Here is a 17,722-nt window from a genome sequence, read left to right on the forward strand (position 1 = left end):
AGTGATTGACTAGATGTGTTTAAAGAAGTGTCTGCTGCAATCAACAACAAAGTTTAGGATTCTACTATACAGACATAAAGGATATGTTTTCCTTCATGTATTTGGCTCCTTTCCCTAAGCTTTATATCAGTCTTTTTCTCTTGTGTTTAATTCTGAATCACTCCAATTTCCCACTGCTGAGCAAATCACTTTGCTTTGTGCAAGCAGGAGGGTCTTCCTGCAGCAGCAGCTGCCCCTGTCTGCTGTCACATCAGAGACAGCTCAGATAAGGTGTGGTCCATCCACTCGTGGCACAGAGCCCAGCTCACAGGGTTATATGGAACAGAAAAGATGTGAGAAGTTAGAGCTTGTGTAGCAGTTCCAGTGCTTTCTGCCATCTCCATGTGGAAGAGGGCATCAAGATCACAGGAGCTTTCATGAGCTGGAAAGCCAATTAGCAGCAGGAAAATGGGTTCACTCTTGCATTTCTGCCACATGAGAAAAAATTCTGCTCTTTCCACCTCTTTTGCTTTTCCTGGTGGTGGTTCACTCTGCGCATCCCTGATTTTCCCCAGGTCATAATACACATTCTCTTTGCAATGCAGGACATGTGAGATGGCTATCTCCTGTCCTCTTCCGGGAGAGGAGAGTAGTTAGATACTCATAAGCATTATTGGCTCAGGCAGCTAACGGGCAGTTCACGAAGAGCATTGCCACCAGTCTCCTTGCACTGTAGGCACTCCTGCTCATCTTGCTTTTTGGCCAGCTGTGGTGTGAAGAGGTAGTAAAGCAGAACCATTTGTGACTCTGAAGACTCTAAAGACGAGTACTCCTTGGTGTACTTATTTGCCATGATTCATGTTTAGGCTACTTTTGTACAGCTCCTGTTCTGAAGAAACACTTTCAGGTTTTCTAGGGTTATGTAAACTTGTGTGGGACAAACTTGTTTTTAATTTTACCCAAATCATTGCTTTCAAAGCACTTTGAGATAAGTGGATAAGAAGTGCTATGTGAGAGCTACCTCTTAAAATGACGAGGCAACATCAGAAACTTGCCTTCTGGGATCCAAAGTTTAGATCAGTGAAAGAAATATGAAAATGGGGAGTTTGGGCCCTTTATTTAAAAAGCTGAGTTTTCCATATATGGACAGAATGTACTGTTTGTGCCTGAACTAGTAGCCTTCATTCCTGACTGTTGTGTGATAGCTTTAGTTTGTTTGACATCTTCTCTTTTTCAATGTTGTGAGTTTCTTACTTTCTTTTCCCTCCCCCTCCCACCCTCCCCCCAACTCTTTTTTTTCTTCTTGCCATTTAGAAATCAAGTTCCTCTACCACAACTGGAGAGAAGATCACTAAAGTCTATGAGCTAGGAAATGAGCCGGAGCGCAAGATGTGGGTCGATCGGTATCTCACGTTCATGGAGGAGAGGGGCACGCCCGTGGCCAGTCTGCCAGCTGTGGGCAAGAAGCCCCTGGACCTGTTCAGGCTCTATGTCTGCGTCAAAGAAATCGGAGGTTTAGCACAGGTGAGAAGAAGTGCTTGAAAGTGAATCTTTTGAAAAGGCAATAAGCACTTCTTTCTAGACTGTTTCCTGCAGGTTACACCAGTACATTTTCAGCCCTGACAACATTGTTGAAGAAAATAGGGGTTTGTGCATTAGTATTTGTCTGGAGTTCGTTTTGGGCTGCATGACTGCCCTAAAACTCTAGAGTTTGGATCAAAGTTTACCATTGCTATGGACAGACAAAACTGTTACCTGTTCAGGGGAATCCAGTAATGCCACTAAGAGAAGAGGAAAAGGCCATTGGATCCAAGTTACAAGTAAGAAACAGATGATAGAGCTAAAAGGAAAAGGAGATCCTTCCCAAGTAGGGATATTGCCTCCAGGACAAACCGATTAATCTCCAGAGAAGTGGCAGATACATTCTTGAAACACACTTCATTGTCCCAAACCTTTAATCTGTGAGTCTCTCTGCATGGTACATTTGTTTCTGAGACACAGACTGTGCTTTCCCTGTGTTTTGAAAATGATTACAGGATATTTTGGGTTGCCTTACAAACATAATGATTACAAGAAAAAGGTGAATTACTTAATTGAGATGGAGGAAAATGAAAGCTGAGAGTAAAAAAGTCACAGATGGAAGATAGAAGCTTTGGTTTTGTTCTCAGCAGTTAACCAGAAGTTTTTCAAAGGGGTGTTTGGAAATTCCTTGTGGGTTCTGTAAGACTGACCACCACAAAGCAAAACAAAATGTTTCATTGTCTAGGACAATCAAATGAGAAAACAGAAGAAAATGGTATTTGAGGCTCAGATTTGGTATTCCAAGTCTGATGCTTTTACAAAGCATCCCTTGCATCTAGGGGATCACTCTGCCTAGGTGCTAGAAATTACCGTGCAGTGACGAGACCTGCAGCCTCTGTGGGTTTAAGAGCATTTGTGCTTGCAAGGTGAAGTCTTAAAGATTGCTACATAGATAAATAAGTATATGCAGTGTTCAGTATAAGATAGATAATGTTTAATATTTAAATAGATAAAATCTTACACTAATTACAAAATCTGAACTCAAAAATATTACAAACAAATTAGACCCTCAGAAGGAGAGAATATTTTAATAATCTGTGTGATTAGTTCAAGAAAGAAAAATCCAACATCAATTAGTACCATTTTCAATGCTATTTTTAATGATACTCCTCACAACACAGGATTTGAATACTGCATTAGATCATTGGCCCTTCAAGTCCAGAGTTTTTAGCTATTCCTGTAAAAGAAGGCAGACAAGCCTAATATATGTCTCCTTGCCAGTTGTTAAGTGTGTATATGGGTAAGAGATGTTATCCTGACATATTTAGTGATCAGCTCATGCCCACCGTCATAAAAGATTTGATTACTTGTAGCTCAGAAACTTTTATTACAGGTAAATCGTATCATGCAGCAGCTCAGCCTCCTACAGCAGGACTGTGCCCATAGTATGACTCTTATCATCAAAAATTAAGCAAGATGGGGGGCAGATGGGATGTTTGCTTATTATGGAAATTTATTTTATTTTGGGACACTCTGTTGATTTGCAGTGACAGACATTATGCATTGCCAAAGAATAGATGCTGTTCACTTAGACTGATTTTTGAGAGAGCTTGAGCTACAAATATGCGTGCTTCAGTACTGGTAGAAATGGATGCTTAGAATAAAGGCTCCTGGTTTTGCTGGTGTACCCACATGAATGATCATCATGTTTCCTATTTGGAGCTACTGAGAGGTGCAGAGCTTTGTTTGCTGAGGTTTATTTAAGTGCATCTGTGTGATGCTCTCCTAAAAAGCTGTTGCTGCAACTGCTGCTCTCCACAAATCTCATGATTGTGCCCAGAGAGTGACAGGGAGTGCAGCTGTGCAGCAGCGGTGCATATTCTCTGTCCGAATAGCGGCAATTGATGGGGTCCCAACAAAAACAGACCAGCTGTTGGCATTCTTCTTTTAAATGCCAATGTACCGGGCATTTAGACATGAATGTTTCTGTTTGCATTATGCAGTGTGTTCATTCTGCACCACTTAGCTGTAAGTCAGTGGGCACAAAGGGCTGTGTAAGTGGATTTCAAGCCTCAACAGGGGCAGTTTATGAAAATCTTGTCTCCTTGAACTCCTGGGTTCTTGCAGGATGTACCAGAGAAATAAAAACACTCCATGCAGCTATGTGAACCTGCCTGCCATTAATGCTATCCTCAAAAGATCTTTGCTGACTGGCATCGGTTACGGTGTTATTAAACACTGAGAGAAATGTAAGAAACGTTTCCTTTGCGGGTGTGCAGGCTTGGGAACAGTATGGCTAATGATAACCTTTGTAGCACTACGAGTTAACTTGGAGTCATTAAAATCTCAGGCCTCAGGGCAAGCAGCAGTCATCATGGAGTCAGGATTCTTCCCTGACAGAAGCTCAGATGTTTAAAGCCCATTTATTTCAGTGCTGCCTCTCCTCCTTGGATTATACCTAGCAATTGCTGGACTGGTTGAATGAACTTCAGGGCATCAGGTATTACAGAAAGAATCCTGGCTGCTGCGAGTGGTACAGCTGAGCGAACCAGTGGCATCATTCAGGATGACAAATGAACTTTGCTGTTATTGCAGATCAGCTGTGTTTGAGGAACTCATGAACAGAGTCTTTCAATATTCTCAGCCTTACACTGCAAACAAGATTTGCAGCGGCGTTGTGCAGTCAGCACTGTAACACAGAGTATTTCTGGCCTAGCCCTGTGTATTTGAAGTCTGCCTTAATTAATTAAGGGGCCTCGCTTCGCACTGCCTCTCATACTTGGCCTAAAGGATCATTGATCTGTCCCTGCAAGATGCCCTAAAGTGAAAGGACTTGAACTAGGAATTATAGGCCAAACTGTTTGACAGCTGGTGGCTATTTTGAAGAACAATTTATTTTTCATATGAATGTTTAAAGACTTAAATTGCAGAATAACGCTGTTATTGCCTTCTAAATTACTTTTTAGAAGCTGCCTTTTAATTGGAATAGGGTGGGAGTGGGTGGTATCCGCAACGGGGAGAGTGAGCATGAATGTTCTTGGAGCTGGATTGCTAACTGAAGAGCTTAGGCCCTGGAAGAGCACAAGGTGTTTAAAAGCTGCACCGTGCACAAGACTCTCCACAAGCAAAGCTTTTTATGTAGCTATCAGCAGGTTCCGTAATGGTTTTATAGCTGTAAATGCTGCGTGTCATAGTAATGAGCATTAGTTAGAAGAGGAAAACCAAAAAAGTAAGCGACATAAAGCAGGTCGTGTCCCCCCCCTTTTTTTTTGCCTTCTGATTGAAACGTACCCGCTTTGCTGCAAACCAATGGTTCTGCCATTTATTTTGCTAGGTTAATAAAAACAAGAAGTGGCGTGAGCTGGCAACCACCTTGAACGTTGGTACTTCGAGCAGCGCCGCCAGCTCCCTGAAAAAACAATACATACAGTACCTGTTTGCCTTTGAGTGCAAGATTGAGCGAGGGGAGGAGCCGCCTCCAGAAGTCTTCAGCACTGGAGATACTAAGAAACAACCTAAGATTCAGCCGCCATCTCCTGGTAAGTCAAAAAAACTGCAGCCTATAAACAATCAGTTTTTGAATGCAGATGATACTGGGTTGCAGTTTATAAATTTAGAAGGTTGTCTTGCTAATGCTGGACAGACGACAAGGATAAACATGTTGCTGGCGTGTTGATTTCAGGCTTGAAGCTAGCTCCTGAGTCAAGTCAGATTTAACTCTGAGGGGCCATCCGCAGTCGTGTGTCTAGTTTGTCATTTACGTTGGCATGGTAGAAGGAATAGCATTCTACTTGTGCTGTAAGACAGGAGGCAGCCGGTGTGTTTGTCTGAAAATCAGATTCTGGTACTTGGACTTCCCGTGCTATGAATCTGAAGCTGCATTTCAACACAACTGTTGGTCAGTAGAGCTTCAGCTGGAGGCAGGATGGCAAATGCGGGACTGACGAGTGGGTCTCTGACAGTTGCTCATGTTGAATGTGTGGCAGGTTGAGAGTATGGTGTATCCCCGCTACCAGACCTCATAGTTTGGAGGCACGCTTTCTGGTTTTTTGTTGTTAATCCTGTATGTCAGATAAGTTATTAGCATCACCGTCTTTATCTTCTTGTCTGAAAAACCGGAACGGGAATTGCTTTATTTTGGCTGTTGTCTTTGCCTGTGTGTTGTTTGAAACCACACTATTTTCGTTCTAAATTCATTTAACTTATGACTCAAGATTTGATACTCATGATTGACATTCAAGTTAGTTAGGAAAATTCTCAAGTAGAAACATTTTAAGTACATAGGAAAAGATGTAGTTTCAGTCTGTGGTGAATTCTGGGCCACCCATGGAAGAGGAAAGAATTCCTTTGATTTGCAGGTTATTAGGCTTTTCTGACCAACAAAATAATTTGACAAAAAATGGGAACTACCTTCACAGTTATTATTAGGCAGACCACCTTCTGCTGTTGCCAAGAGAATATCATTCCTGGAATGTGTGCAGCAGTTTCCTGCATTAGAAGGCAGTTTTAGCAAAGTAGTAAATAACTTAATTTCTGTTGGTGCAGTCCACTGGCTGAAAATTGGAAGTGGCGAGTCGGGAACACAGCAAGCTCTGCAGGCAGTTTGCAGGATGCATGGCTTCAGCATCCAATCATGGGTACTAGAAAATTGCAAAGACCTTTATAATCATATAATACCATTCTGGCCTTTACAAGATCTTTTCTTATGACAGTGCTTTGTCAGTACAGAAAAAGATAACAGCAATACAGCTTAAGTCTTTCTCAGCATGATGTATTCAATGTAAGGACTTGGGGGAGTGTTTGGTTAAAATCTTCCTAGGTATATCTCTCTGTAATAACTTCAATATTTCCTCCACCTTGTTAACACCTAGGGTTACTGGGCACCCCAGTGCTAATTATTTAATAGAGAAGATAACTAGGTTACTTTGCAGTGCAAGTTTAGAAGATGTGGGAAAACACTTGGTACTAGAAGTGACGCCAGTAGTCCAAATGTTTATCTCTCTGAAGTGAGCATAGAGTGTCCTGAATGTACACTACTGCAAAAAATAAAAGATGCTGGATGTTCCTGTCACATCCTGAGAAGACTGGTAAGGGGAGCTGAAACTGTTAGACTTGTTAAGGAGGGTGCAGATGAAATTCATCTGTTGCTAAAACTGAACAGCAGTACTAAAAATGAGGGTTTTTTTTTGCTCTCTCCTCCCTTACCGCTCTCCCTCCAACACTGCTCTCAGTAGTTGGTTTGGAAATGATCACCATAAATGGGCTGAATTTTGAGATGAAGAATCATTATTTAAGTACATAAACCTGAAATGAAGGAATGGAAATGTCAGACGTACCACTTTTACAGGGAGCTTTTGCATCATGATGCTACAGATTAAAATGGTGAAGTCCAAGTTTAAATTTATCTTAACATTCGAGCAAGCAGTCTATGAGGAGAACTGAAACCATTTTTCTAAAATAAAAACACAGCAGGACATAGAGACTAGAAGAGGGGGAAGCAAGCAAAGATCTCAAGGTTTGTTTTGTTGGCAAGAAAAGAGCTCGTGTCGCTGAATGGGACTGCACTTCTGTACAGAGAAAGGCTTTCCCAGTGTGTATCAGCTTTAGTACATGAAATCCCGCTGAGGCATAGATGCTGCAGAGAGTACAAGCCTGTTCTCTTTAATAGTCAGCTTTTTTTATTGCTCCTTTTCCTTTCGTATATACCAACATTAACGTTTTAACTGCACAAAAGAAGTAGAGTTGTGGATGTACTTTAGAAAATCGGTTACTCTTTGGCATTCAGAGTGAACAGGAGACCAATACAACAAGAAAACAGTAGCCTCCAAAGGTCCGTGTTTTAACCATTAGCCTCTGTTGTGCAGTTAGCTCAGTGTAGGCAGAGCCACTTGGAAGCCAAATCCATTTGCAGACAACTAGTTACAGTATTGGAGCTGAAGTTAGTTCTGAAAAAAAAAGCAGGGGGACTTGTCCCAGAGGGGAGGGTGTTGTGTTTTGTCGGTTCTAACCAGCTGATGCTATAAAATCAGGCTTGAGAGTTTAAAAATCAGCTGATGTTCATAAAACTTTAAAAACTAAATATTTCAGTTGCTCGTAAGAATATACAGGGACTGGCAGCCTTCTTGCTACGGAGAAGAATTTAGTTGCTGTGTGGATGTACTCCCCAGGTAGATGTTATGCAAGGCGGGAGCATGCTGAAGCGCAGTCTAGAGCAAATCAGTTCTTGCAGATGTCTCACAGCCGAGGGGTCATTATGTGACTGCCTCACAGATGACTTTTAGAATGGAACCATAGAGGGAACACTAGGAGACAGAGTGCAGCAACCATGGCAAGGAGGTTCCTATGGAAGAGCCCAGTCAGGGGAAGGATGCGATGCATAAGTCAAATTTATGGGACTGTGAGGCAGCGGTCTGGGTCCATGTGAAAGTCCATTTGCTTGTAGCACCGTATTTGAGATTCTCCCATCACTTCTGTTTTTCACAACTTCATTAATAAGAAAAATGGTATGTAAAAGAGTGGATAACTTAGTGCTATGTACAGCGCAATTCAGGATAGTGTCAGCAATTATAAAAATTTGAAAAAAGGTGTGAGAGTAGAGCAGTAAAGTGACAGGCTGGTTGGTTTTGCTCAGCAGAGGTCTGCACAGTAGCCAAGGTGTTCTGGCTTCATATCACTGTCAAAGTCTCTTCTGTTCTTTCATAAAACTCCCAAGGAGAGGTGGGGGCCTGAATGTGTTTGGTGGCTTGCCACGCTCTGTGGCTGTACAAGGTGGAGACATGCTTGTGGTAGGCTGAGGCCTTTGTTTCACAGCTTAAAGCTGTCTGGGTCAGGTAATGCCATCAGCAGTGAAGACCAGCAGCAGATGCCTAATGGCAGGCTAGCTATTAGAAGACCCGGCTGGCCTTATGTCCTGGTAGTGCAGTCCATGCCAAGGTCCGTGTCCACTGATAATTGCTCTTCTGCTGTGTAGAAAATCCCTTGTACAGAGGCATTGTAGGTCTTCATAAGCATCCTTCTAGGACTCCAGTGCTTTCCAGAAGTGACTGCAAAGACAAAACGCTTTTCCTGTCATGTGCATTTGATAGTTTTGAACAAAGCATGCACAAATTATCTGGCAAGTTCTAAACAGAAAAGAATTCCACGGGCCATTATGCTAAGCGTTAATGAGTGCCAGAGAACAAATTTCAAAAGAGCGTCAGCACGAAGGAGTCATTTTCCATTGCTGTACTCTGCACTGTAAATTCTTAGCTGCAGTAAGTATGTGGTTATGTACCCAGGGCTCTCAAAATTACAGCCTGAGCATTTATCCTATACTGAATGAACAGGATGGCCACAGCGGCACAGCCAAGGATGCCTCTGAGTAACACTCAGCAGCTGGCCCTGATGTCAATGGAGATTTCATTACAGCAAACTGGAAAATCGCATGCCTGTGTTGGAAAGAGGGAGCGAGAGCGCGCCAAGAGTGTGATCCCTGCGTTTCCTTGGCAGCAGAGAAATAAGACTTGGGGAGGGGGATGGCAGGGAGGACACGACACAGCCCCACACGACACAGCCATTCAGTGAGTGCCTCTGTAACCAAACCCATCCGTCTCTGCTGGCGGGTGGCTGACTGAAGTGCTATTATTAGCAGGCAGGTGATGTCATGGAGCGTGTCATGAGGCCAGCCAGGGAATCCCCACGGAAGATGGATGGGTGAGAGGGGTTGGGAGGGGTTGGATGAAGGGGCAGACAGAGGTGCCCCGGTGTCTACCCAGGGGGGCTCTGCCGCAGCCAGCAGACCCTCTCCCAGCCTAACTGGGGCACTGGGTTCCTGCTGTGTAAATTATCTTCTCAGCGTGGTGGCTGGCTGTTCACTCTGAAGTATGTGAATGTACTTAACCTTCAGTAACCTTTTCATTGTTTACTTTAGAGTATATATTTGTAGCTTCTGGCAAAAGGTAGGGAAATCCTAGAGAGCATGTCAGGCCTCATATTAATGGAGTTTCAAGAAGTTGCATTCTTCTTTTTTTATTATTTTTTTTCCTGAAGGGAAAAAAATTCCTGGCAAGAGAACTGCATATTTCTGTTCTGGTAAATAAAGGGTCTTCCCTGAAAGCAGTTCTTACCGCCATGCAGACTTTGCAAGTTAAAAACCGTGCTGCTGCTACATGCCACCAAGAATAACACATGCTGTTGAGTGAATTGTGGAAGAGTTTGTAGGACCTCACCCTCGCACTGACAAAGATGTTAATTTTATTTCCTTTTGGATGGATTTTCTATTGTTAAAAGCATATTCTTGACACTTAAAAAACAAGCGTTGCTTAGATGTGGATGTGAGATGAAGAATTCAGTTGCTACATACACACAGGTTTTTTCCTGGACATCCCAAAGTCAGCGCAGAATCATGTAAGCAGAGATTAACTATTCTAAAAGAACACTGATGTTTGTCTTCATTCTTAGTTCTTTGTTTAATAGTGAAGCTTATGAAGCACTTTAAAAGATACGGTTTCTATTTCAGGATACCCACAATCAGAATTAAAGTTCTACCATAATAAAAACCCTGCAAGGATAGATGTAAAAATTTCAGAGAGCAGCTTAGCAGATGTAAAATTGAAGGTGAAACATGAAAAAGGAATATGGTACTTTCTTACAGAGAAGAGGGTTGTTTTCATACTCTTTCATTAGCGATGTATGTGAGAGAACATCACATTTAGCGTGTGTGTATACAGGCATCGGTGTGCACATGCTATATCCAAAAACTGTTTGAAGTATATTGCTTTGATGCAAAGTCATATGCTTAAATGTTAGGAAGTGCCAAAAGTGAGATAACAATCTTTGCAACCGTAGTTATGTTTCCTTGTGCATATACGTTCAATACTCTCTTCATTACGCAGTCACATGGAAATTTTTTCCACAAAATGTCTACATCATTGCATGCACAGAACAAACAGTCCACAGTGAATGAGGAACTATTTGGTATTTTGTGTGATCCTCGCTTGTCAGTACACAGCCCTTACTTGTGCCACAATTTTCAACCACTTAAACGGAGTAATAATACATACCTTGTTTCTTCTCATTTTCACTGCAACTGTATTTGAGGGCTTTGAGAAATATTAATCAGGCTTTGCACTATCCAACCAAGAGAAATGGTAGTATGATTCCTGTTTTACAGAAGGGAGTTGGGTATCTTCTTTTTGCTTTTAAACCTCTCCTTCCTAAACCTATCTAAGAATATTATATAAAACATTGTTATTCATAATAAAGATTCTATACTCATGTAGCCCATAAATACTGAAAAAAATATTTCAATTGTTTTCCTTAGGTTTTCTTCAGATATGAATTAAGTTCTTGCTCAGGTAGGACAGGGAAACACTTAATTGCTGCTTAATATCCCACCATAAAAGAAATGTGCAGGGTTAGGCAGTATCATATTTTACAGCAAGTGTATGGGTGCACTAAGGTGTTTACTTACATGGTTCTAATATAACAAGATGGTGCGTGACAATGTGTGGCTTAACTCAGAAATGCTTTCAAGCTTTTTCAAAGTAATCTAGAGTTGTATTTAAAGCTCAAGGGCAGGAGAATGATCCCGGCTCACTCAGGGTTATTATATACAAAGGCTTGTTTTATGTGAACATGATGATTTTCTCATTATCATATGGATTTGTTTTATTATAGCACTAAAGCCTTCAGTCAACTGTAGTGTTAGTTGTTGCAAATGTTGTTGCTACTGTATTACTGCAATCAGAGACCTTTTCTTAAACTTTTCTTGAACCTCATTACTAAGTGAGTATAATCCAAACATACCTCAGAAAGCTGAGGACAAGAACAGTGTGGTCTGCACAATGTGGATTTTACATATGCGTTTGTTTCTGAGACTGATTTCCAGATAATGGAACATGTGTTACAGATATAAATGAAACACATATAAAAAAAGGTGTTCTTCAGTTAAAAACAAGCTCTGCCTGTCAAGATGATGAGTGTTCTAGGATCCTGAGTCAATTAAAAACTAACTACTCTCACATACAGAAGAAACGCCCATACTGCTTGTTCCACTTTTCCCTCTAACAGTAATTTATAAAGTTTTGTTAATTGGTTGTTGAATGTAGATAGTCAGGCACTATAAAATGCTTACATGACAGTTCATAAAAAACAAGGACCTCTCAAGACCATGTCTTTCTGAGTCTGTTAGATCTATGAATTTTTTCTGTTGGTAATTTTTTTTTCCCAGTTGCATCTAAAAATTTGAATTCTGCACGTTCTTCTTGGGTAGAATTTCTTCTACAAGGCCAAACAGATCCAAGACTTAGATATTGTTAATAATTCCTACTTAACACCTTCTCCATCAGAAAACTACTATTTCAGATCTTTGGGGTTGGGGGCTGTTTCTCTATCTCAATAGTCATATGAAAAGTTTTTCAGTGTCTACTTTAAAAGTCTGGTTTGGAGGTATTTTATCATTAGCTTATATGATGTATTCATTTAATGCCGTTATTATTGCTCAGTCTCATCGGAATAGAACAGTACTCGCTTATCCACACTTGCTGTCTTATTAAGAATATAGCTATTTATCATGGTGAAGCAGAACAGTAGCAGTGCAGGTGCTGTATCACTTTCTGAAATCTCCAATTTTTTGCAGAACTGACCTGGTCTAGTTATATGTGCTTTATAATGACCCTAACTACATTTTGTTATCGTGTCTGTTGCTATTTTTACAGTTTTACTAGGAGTGTTAGCTGTAGCCTCCTGTTCAAATTCTACTTTCAGTGATCTTTTTCTTCTTATCCCATGCTGCCTTTTGCATTTCTTAAATAAAATCTTCTTCTGTGCTGTCTCAAAGATGGCATAGGGTTGCATTGTTCCACTAATCATTTTCCGTGTTGCACCATGGAAATGTCTGCCTTTTAGTGGTAAATGAAATTATGAATTTATATTAATACAGCAATTTAAATTTGTGAGGAAAAGCTTCCGTCTGAAATTTATGTGTTGTGATAGTGACTTTATAAAGAAGCTGTGCCAAAGAACAACCTTCATTTACTCTGTAAACTATAGACAATTAACTTTGTATCTCTGACCTCTGATTTAAATGATCCTTCATCTAGGTGATTTCTATTCACGTTGCTTCAGGCAGCAGATAAATTCATGGTTCTAGGAAAGGTGATAGCTATTACTGCACGGCGTATCCTGATCTCAAAGGATTTTGGGGAAGTTAACAAAGTACTGAGATGCATGGTATAAGCAGGCTTGTGGGGGAAAGAACCAGTTTCTCTCCTTTATTATTATTTCGACAGAACTTTGGCTGCTACCTTTTAATTTCCTTTTTCTTTTAACTTCCCAGCTAATTCTGGTTCCTTGCAAGGTCCACAGACTCCACAGTCTACTGGTAGTAATTCCATGACAGAAGTGCCAGGCGATTTGAAGCCCCCAACACCAGCATCAACACCTCATGGACAGATGACACCTATGCAGGGTGGCAGGTAGGAAAACGGGTTCGCTTCATTTTTTATTGGGCTATAGTTCTACAATAGTTTTAAACCAGTCTTTCCCAACTGCTGGGGCACTCATCTGATTCTGTGGTGAACTGGCTCAAAGCCAGTGGTGAACTGCACAGAGAAGTGGCAGAAAATTATGTCTATTTGGAGGGAAGAGAGGGAAAGGGAGGGAGGAGTAGGAGCCGTATTAGCTTTCTGAATACCAGAGAAGGAGCAGACAAGCACCAGTGCAAAGCGACACATGTGAATATGTGAGATGGAGGAGGAAGGTGGAACCCAGCAGCACCAACCAGAACCTTCCTTTCCTTGCTTACCCCATCCTCCTGTGGTACACAACTCCAGACATCCATGCTCAAGAAGGAGGATTATGTGGTATTAAGGTGTTACATAAATTCACATTACGAAACGCCTATATAATAGCAGTGGTTGAGACAGCAGAGGATTCAGCTGGATGGACCAAGAGATCTCTTTCACTTCTGCATCCTGTAAGTCACACAGACAGGCTTCATCTGAAGTGAAGTCTACTCACCATTCATTAAGGATCCTTAGCCCACTGAATTCCAGCAAAAAAAGTGGTCTGCTTCAGCGAGAACATAGCTGAGCTCTGAACTATCTACAGAGTCACTCCAAACTTAACATACTTAGGCTCTTTTTTTCTCCATCTGTAATAACGCAGAAATGATAACAAGAACCTTTTTTAATCATCTTCAATTCAGTTTGAGTTTTCTTTCACTATGTAAAAAATTTTCTTTTCCATTAAGAATAAATCTGATAGTTATCAGGGAGACTCCATTTTCCAAGCCAGAGTTTTAAGGGCTGCAGAATAAAGCTGGCTGCATGAAGGTTAGTGCCTCTCCATAACAGTAAATGGTATTTGGGAGGTAAAAGTGTTGTTGTTTAGTCTTTCCTCTAGGAGAGCAATGGGGTACTTGGTAAATTTGAAAGGTAATAAATATGAAACTGATAAAAAGTAATACTATTTTGACACGGTATATAATTAACCTGTGGAGCTCGTCACCTTGGGGTAGCGAGGCAAGCAGCTTAGTGAAATTTCAGAAAGGTTTAGACTTTTATATGAGTAATAGGAACATGCACAGTTGAATTAGATTAAAACCCCTGACCTTTAAGGTAAGTAGGCAGATAAGCTTGAGGAAATAAAGGGGTAGATTTTTTCATGATTGTCCATTGTGAAAGCTTTTTGCATCTTCCTCAGATGTATCCTGCACTGATGACTGCCACAGCATTATGGGATGGGGTATTATAGTCCAGTCTGTTTCCACATTTCTGATGAGTACATGATGATGTTAATGCCTCCTTTTTCTCATCTGCTAGAAACAGCGCAGTTAGCGTGCACGATCCCTTTTCTGATGTAAGTGATTCAGCATTCCCAAAGCGAAACTCCATGACGCCAAATGCACCATACCAGCAGGGAATAAACATGCCAGATATGATGGGAAGGATGCCATATGAGCCGAATAAAGATCCTTTCGGTGGAATGAGAAAAGGTATTTTCTTTGTGGGAGCTTTAAGTATTCTTCCCTACTTGTATGTAATCAAGATGTTCTAGTTATCAGAATGCGCTTTTTTACTTTGCCGATTTTGCCATGGCTAAAATGGTATCCTTGTAGCAAAAAAAGAGGTGCAGCACAATTGTGTTTCATTCTGATCTGGCGACATTTTCCCCTCTCAGAGTCACACTCTTTATTTTAGACTTAACAAAATCCTAAAAATGCTAGTAGGAATACACTTCAGGAAATGACATAAATTCACAGAGTTAGATTTTGTGCAATAGCATATGTTTCTTGAAGGTGGTTAACTACTCTGCAAATCAGATGCTGGACCTCAGTGTTAAAATGTGAAGTGGTGAAGCAGAAGCAACGTGCCTAGTTGTAGTAGGGCTGAACTGGGAATTCACTGTGCAGAAACTGGGCAAGTCCTCTAATGCTTTCTGTCTCAGTTTATGTATTTTTCAGAATAGGAATGCTAATTTTTTTTTCCTCACTGGGACAGCCCCTGACAAAAGGTGATAAACACACTCAAAGGTTGTTTATTTTTAGAAAGCAAAACTAAAATTAATGTCAGAGCTGACTCTTGTCCTTTTAGGCACTTAACCCACAGATGGTTTTGTGGATATTGTAAAATGTGCTTAAAATGTATCAATCTTGCATGCCTCGTGTATAGGGAAGTGGGAGGAAAGAACACAAGCAGGGCTCACAATGGCTGCAAAGAGAAGAGCAGATGGAGGAGATGAAATTAAGAAAGTGGAAACTGAAAGAGAGCAAAAGGGATGAATGGGAAGAAGACATTCAGAAATCGGGGTGGAGAGGGGGAAGGATATGTGATGAAGTGGAGAGATGATTTCAAAGAGAGGCTTAATCTGATGTGATTTTTTTAAAACCTTCCCTTTAAGTCTGTATGCCTAGACTGTGAACACTACCATAACACAGTCAGTGGAAGGGAAAACTCTCTGCCTTAGATTCACTTTAGATTTGATATCCATGTGAGATGAACTGGGTTTATTGAACTTCATCAAATATTTCACATTTATCCTGTTGAAAAAGAAATGTCTCTTTTCAGTATCTATCTACTACGAGGAACTAAAGTATAGAGGATCTTCCTCTATTTGCCGGGGGATTTATATCCAATAATAGTGGTCAACATGTCTTTTCTTGGACCTGTGGAATATGCCCATCCTGCTTGAGAAGCTACATTAGTATACAGGATCCTTTCCGTAACTAAGTTAGAGTACAATGTGTGTATGAGGGCTCTACCAAAGAAAGAAGAACGTGATTCTGACTGCTTTGTAATCCAAACTAGGAGATTTGCTCTCTTCTGCTTTGTAAGGTTTATGTTTGCATTAATATTTAGCATTGTTCGGGGTGACAGCAAATTCATCTTCAGCTACAAAGACCACAGGGAAGAACCTGCTTGGTGCCTGATGAGCTCAGTTCCATAGGACAAGATTATTTTCCTCATTTGCAGCTCCTTAGTATTATCACCATCATCTTGGTAGTGGTACTGCTTCATACTTTTTCATCAGACCTTGGAGAGCTTGTCAGATGCCAGCTAATTCTTCTCGGCAGCGTTAGAGATCTGAATGTTATTTTAAAATACAGCATTCAATAGAAAGAGACCTTCAAACACCCAGAATAATATATCTAATTTTCCTTACTGTTGCAGTGCCTGGAAGCAATGAGCCTTTCATGACCCCTGGGCAAATGCCTAACAGTGGAATACAAGATATGTATAACCAGAGTCCATCTGGAGCAATGTCCAACATGAGCATGAGCCAGCGACAGCAGTTTTCTTATGGAAGTGGCTATGAGAGGAGGTGAGTGAATCTGCAGGAAAAAGAAGTGAAGATTAATGAAAATTATCCTCTTTCTCCCCTTCTCATTTTCCCATTGCACTTTGCAGAGAACATGGCAGCCTACACTTTCTACAGCATCTCACTAAATTACTGGGAGTCAAACCACTGGAAATGACTGACTCATAACCGTTTGCAGAAATTAATAAAGAGGAGTTGTCACGCCTTAGAAATCAAGCGAGCTACTGCAGATCAGCATGTGCCTGTGTTTGACAGCTGCCTTCAGCTGGCTGCTGGGCTGGGCCGTAATGGCATGAAGCAGCACTTGAGTTAGTCTTCTGGCCGTGTTTTCACCTAAACAGTTGTTGGTGGGATTTTTATGAAAACCAAAATGCACAGCCTAAATATGTTTGGTTTGTGGTCTGTTAGTGAATTGCCTTTGGAGAGTCTGGAGTCTGTTGTTTGAGAATAGGGGCACCAGTCTTGCCATGTGTCCATCAGGACCTCCTAAGTTTGTCTTTCTTTAAGGGAAATACACAAAATAAATTTGGTCCTCTTTCGTTTACCCCAGGGAAGTCTTGGGGGGAAAAAAATCTGATGTTTAAGCATTGGTGTAGCAAGCAGAATGGTTTGGGAATGTTTGGATTATATTAAGCACTGCGGTAGGTTTTGCAGCTCCGGCTGTATTCCTACTTGTACTTTCATTAGGCTGTGTACTTTAGCTTTGCTTTTCGTTTCCTGATGGTAGCTAAAGTGGTGCAGGGAGGGTCTTTTATGTGTATGGCAGAGTAGTTTTTAGTCAGAAGTTTGAAGCAGTAGATGTGTAGAGTAACATAAGTATAATCATGTTGTTCAACAGGTCACGTTGCAGGGGAGTCAGTGAGAGTAAGGGTTCCAGTGGAAGGTGATAAGTCAAGAGGATGTTTTCTTTAAGGGGTGTGTTTTGTTTTATTTGGTGGGCAATTTTAGAGAATAAGTGCTTTTCACAGAATGAGGTTTCCTTTGTCATTTTTTAGGTTGGATCATGGGCTGGGTCCTGAAGGCAGTATGGGACCACCTGGTCAAAGCAGCATGGTGCCTTCAAACAGTGACCCAAGCATGTACTCTCCTAATCGTTACCCTGGCCAGCAAAGGTGAACACTGATTTCTCTGTTCATAATATCTGCGATAACCAGCTAACCAGTGCTAGTGGCCTCTGTGAGAGCACATAGGCAGAAGATGTGGCCTCTTGTTGTGTCACTTCTCTTTTGTCTGTTCTTAATTAGGCTTTTACCATTGGTTCAGTTTCTTGGAGGGCGGAGGCTTGGGTGAATCAGCTGACTTTCTGTAGCCATAGAATCAGAGATGCTAGAAAAGAAGTGTATGTCCTACCTTGTGTATCTCTCTGCCAACACTGAACTAGAACGTATTTTATAGGCCCAAGTTCTCCAGAGCAGCATTAAAT

At 41.2% G+C, this 17,722-nt stretch overlaps 1 protein-coding gene across 1 annotated transcript in view; it reads left to right on the top strand.

Annotated features, from left to right (window-relative positions):
• ARID1B (AT rich interactive domain 1B (SWI1-like)) overlaps positions 1-17,722 on the top strand; it is a gene marked incomplete at its 5' end in the record, with an annotated part of 33,942 nt that overhangs the window by 4,809 nt on the left and 11,411 nt on the right. The window contains 6 exons of the mRNA XM_010141644.1: positions 1,294-1,503; positions 4,835-5,039; positions 12,818-12,956; positions 14,304-14,476; positions 16,152-16,302; positions 17,295-17,411. Coding sequence (XP_010139946.1) covers positions 1,294-1,503; positions 4,835-5,039; positions 12,818-12,956; positions 14,304-14,476; positions 16,152-16,302; positions 17,295-17,411 — 995 coding nt within the window. The remainder of the gene's footprint in view (positions 1-1,293; positions 1,504-4,834; positions 5,040-12,817; positions 12,957-14,303; positions 14,477-16,151; positions 16,303-17,294; positions 17,412-17,722) is intronic.

The sequence above is a fragment of the Buceros rhinoceros genome, unplaced genomic scaffold (genome assembly GCF_000710305.1).
Source record: "Buceros rhinoceros silvestris isolate BGI_N320 unplaced genomic scaffold, ASM71030v1 scaffold30848, whole genome shotgun sequence".
NCBI lineage: Eukaryota > Metazoa > Chordata > Aves > Bucerotiformes > Bucerotidae > Buceros > Buceros rhinoceros.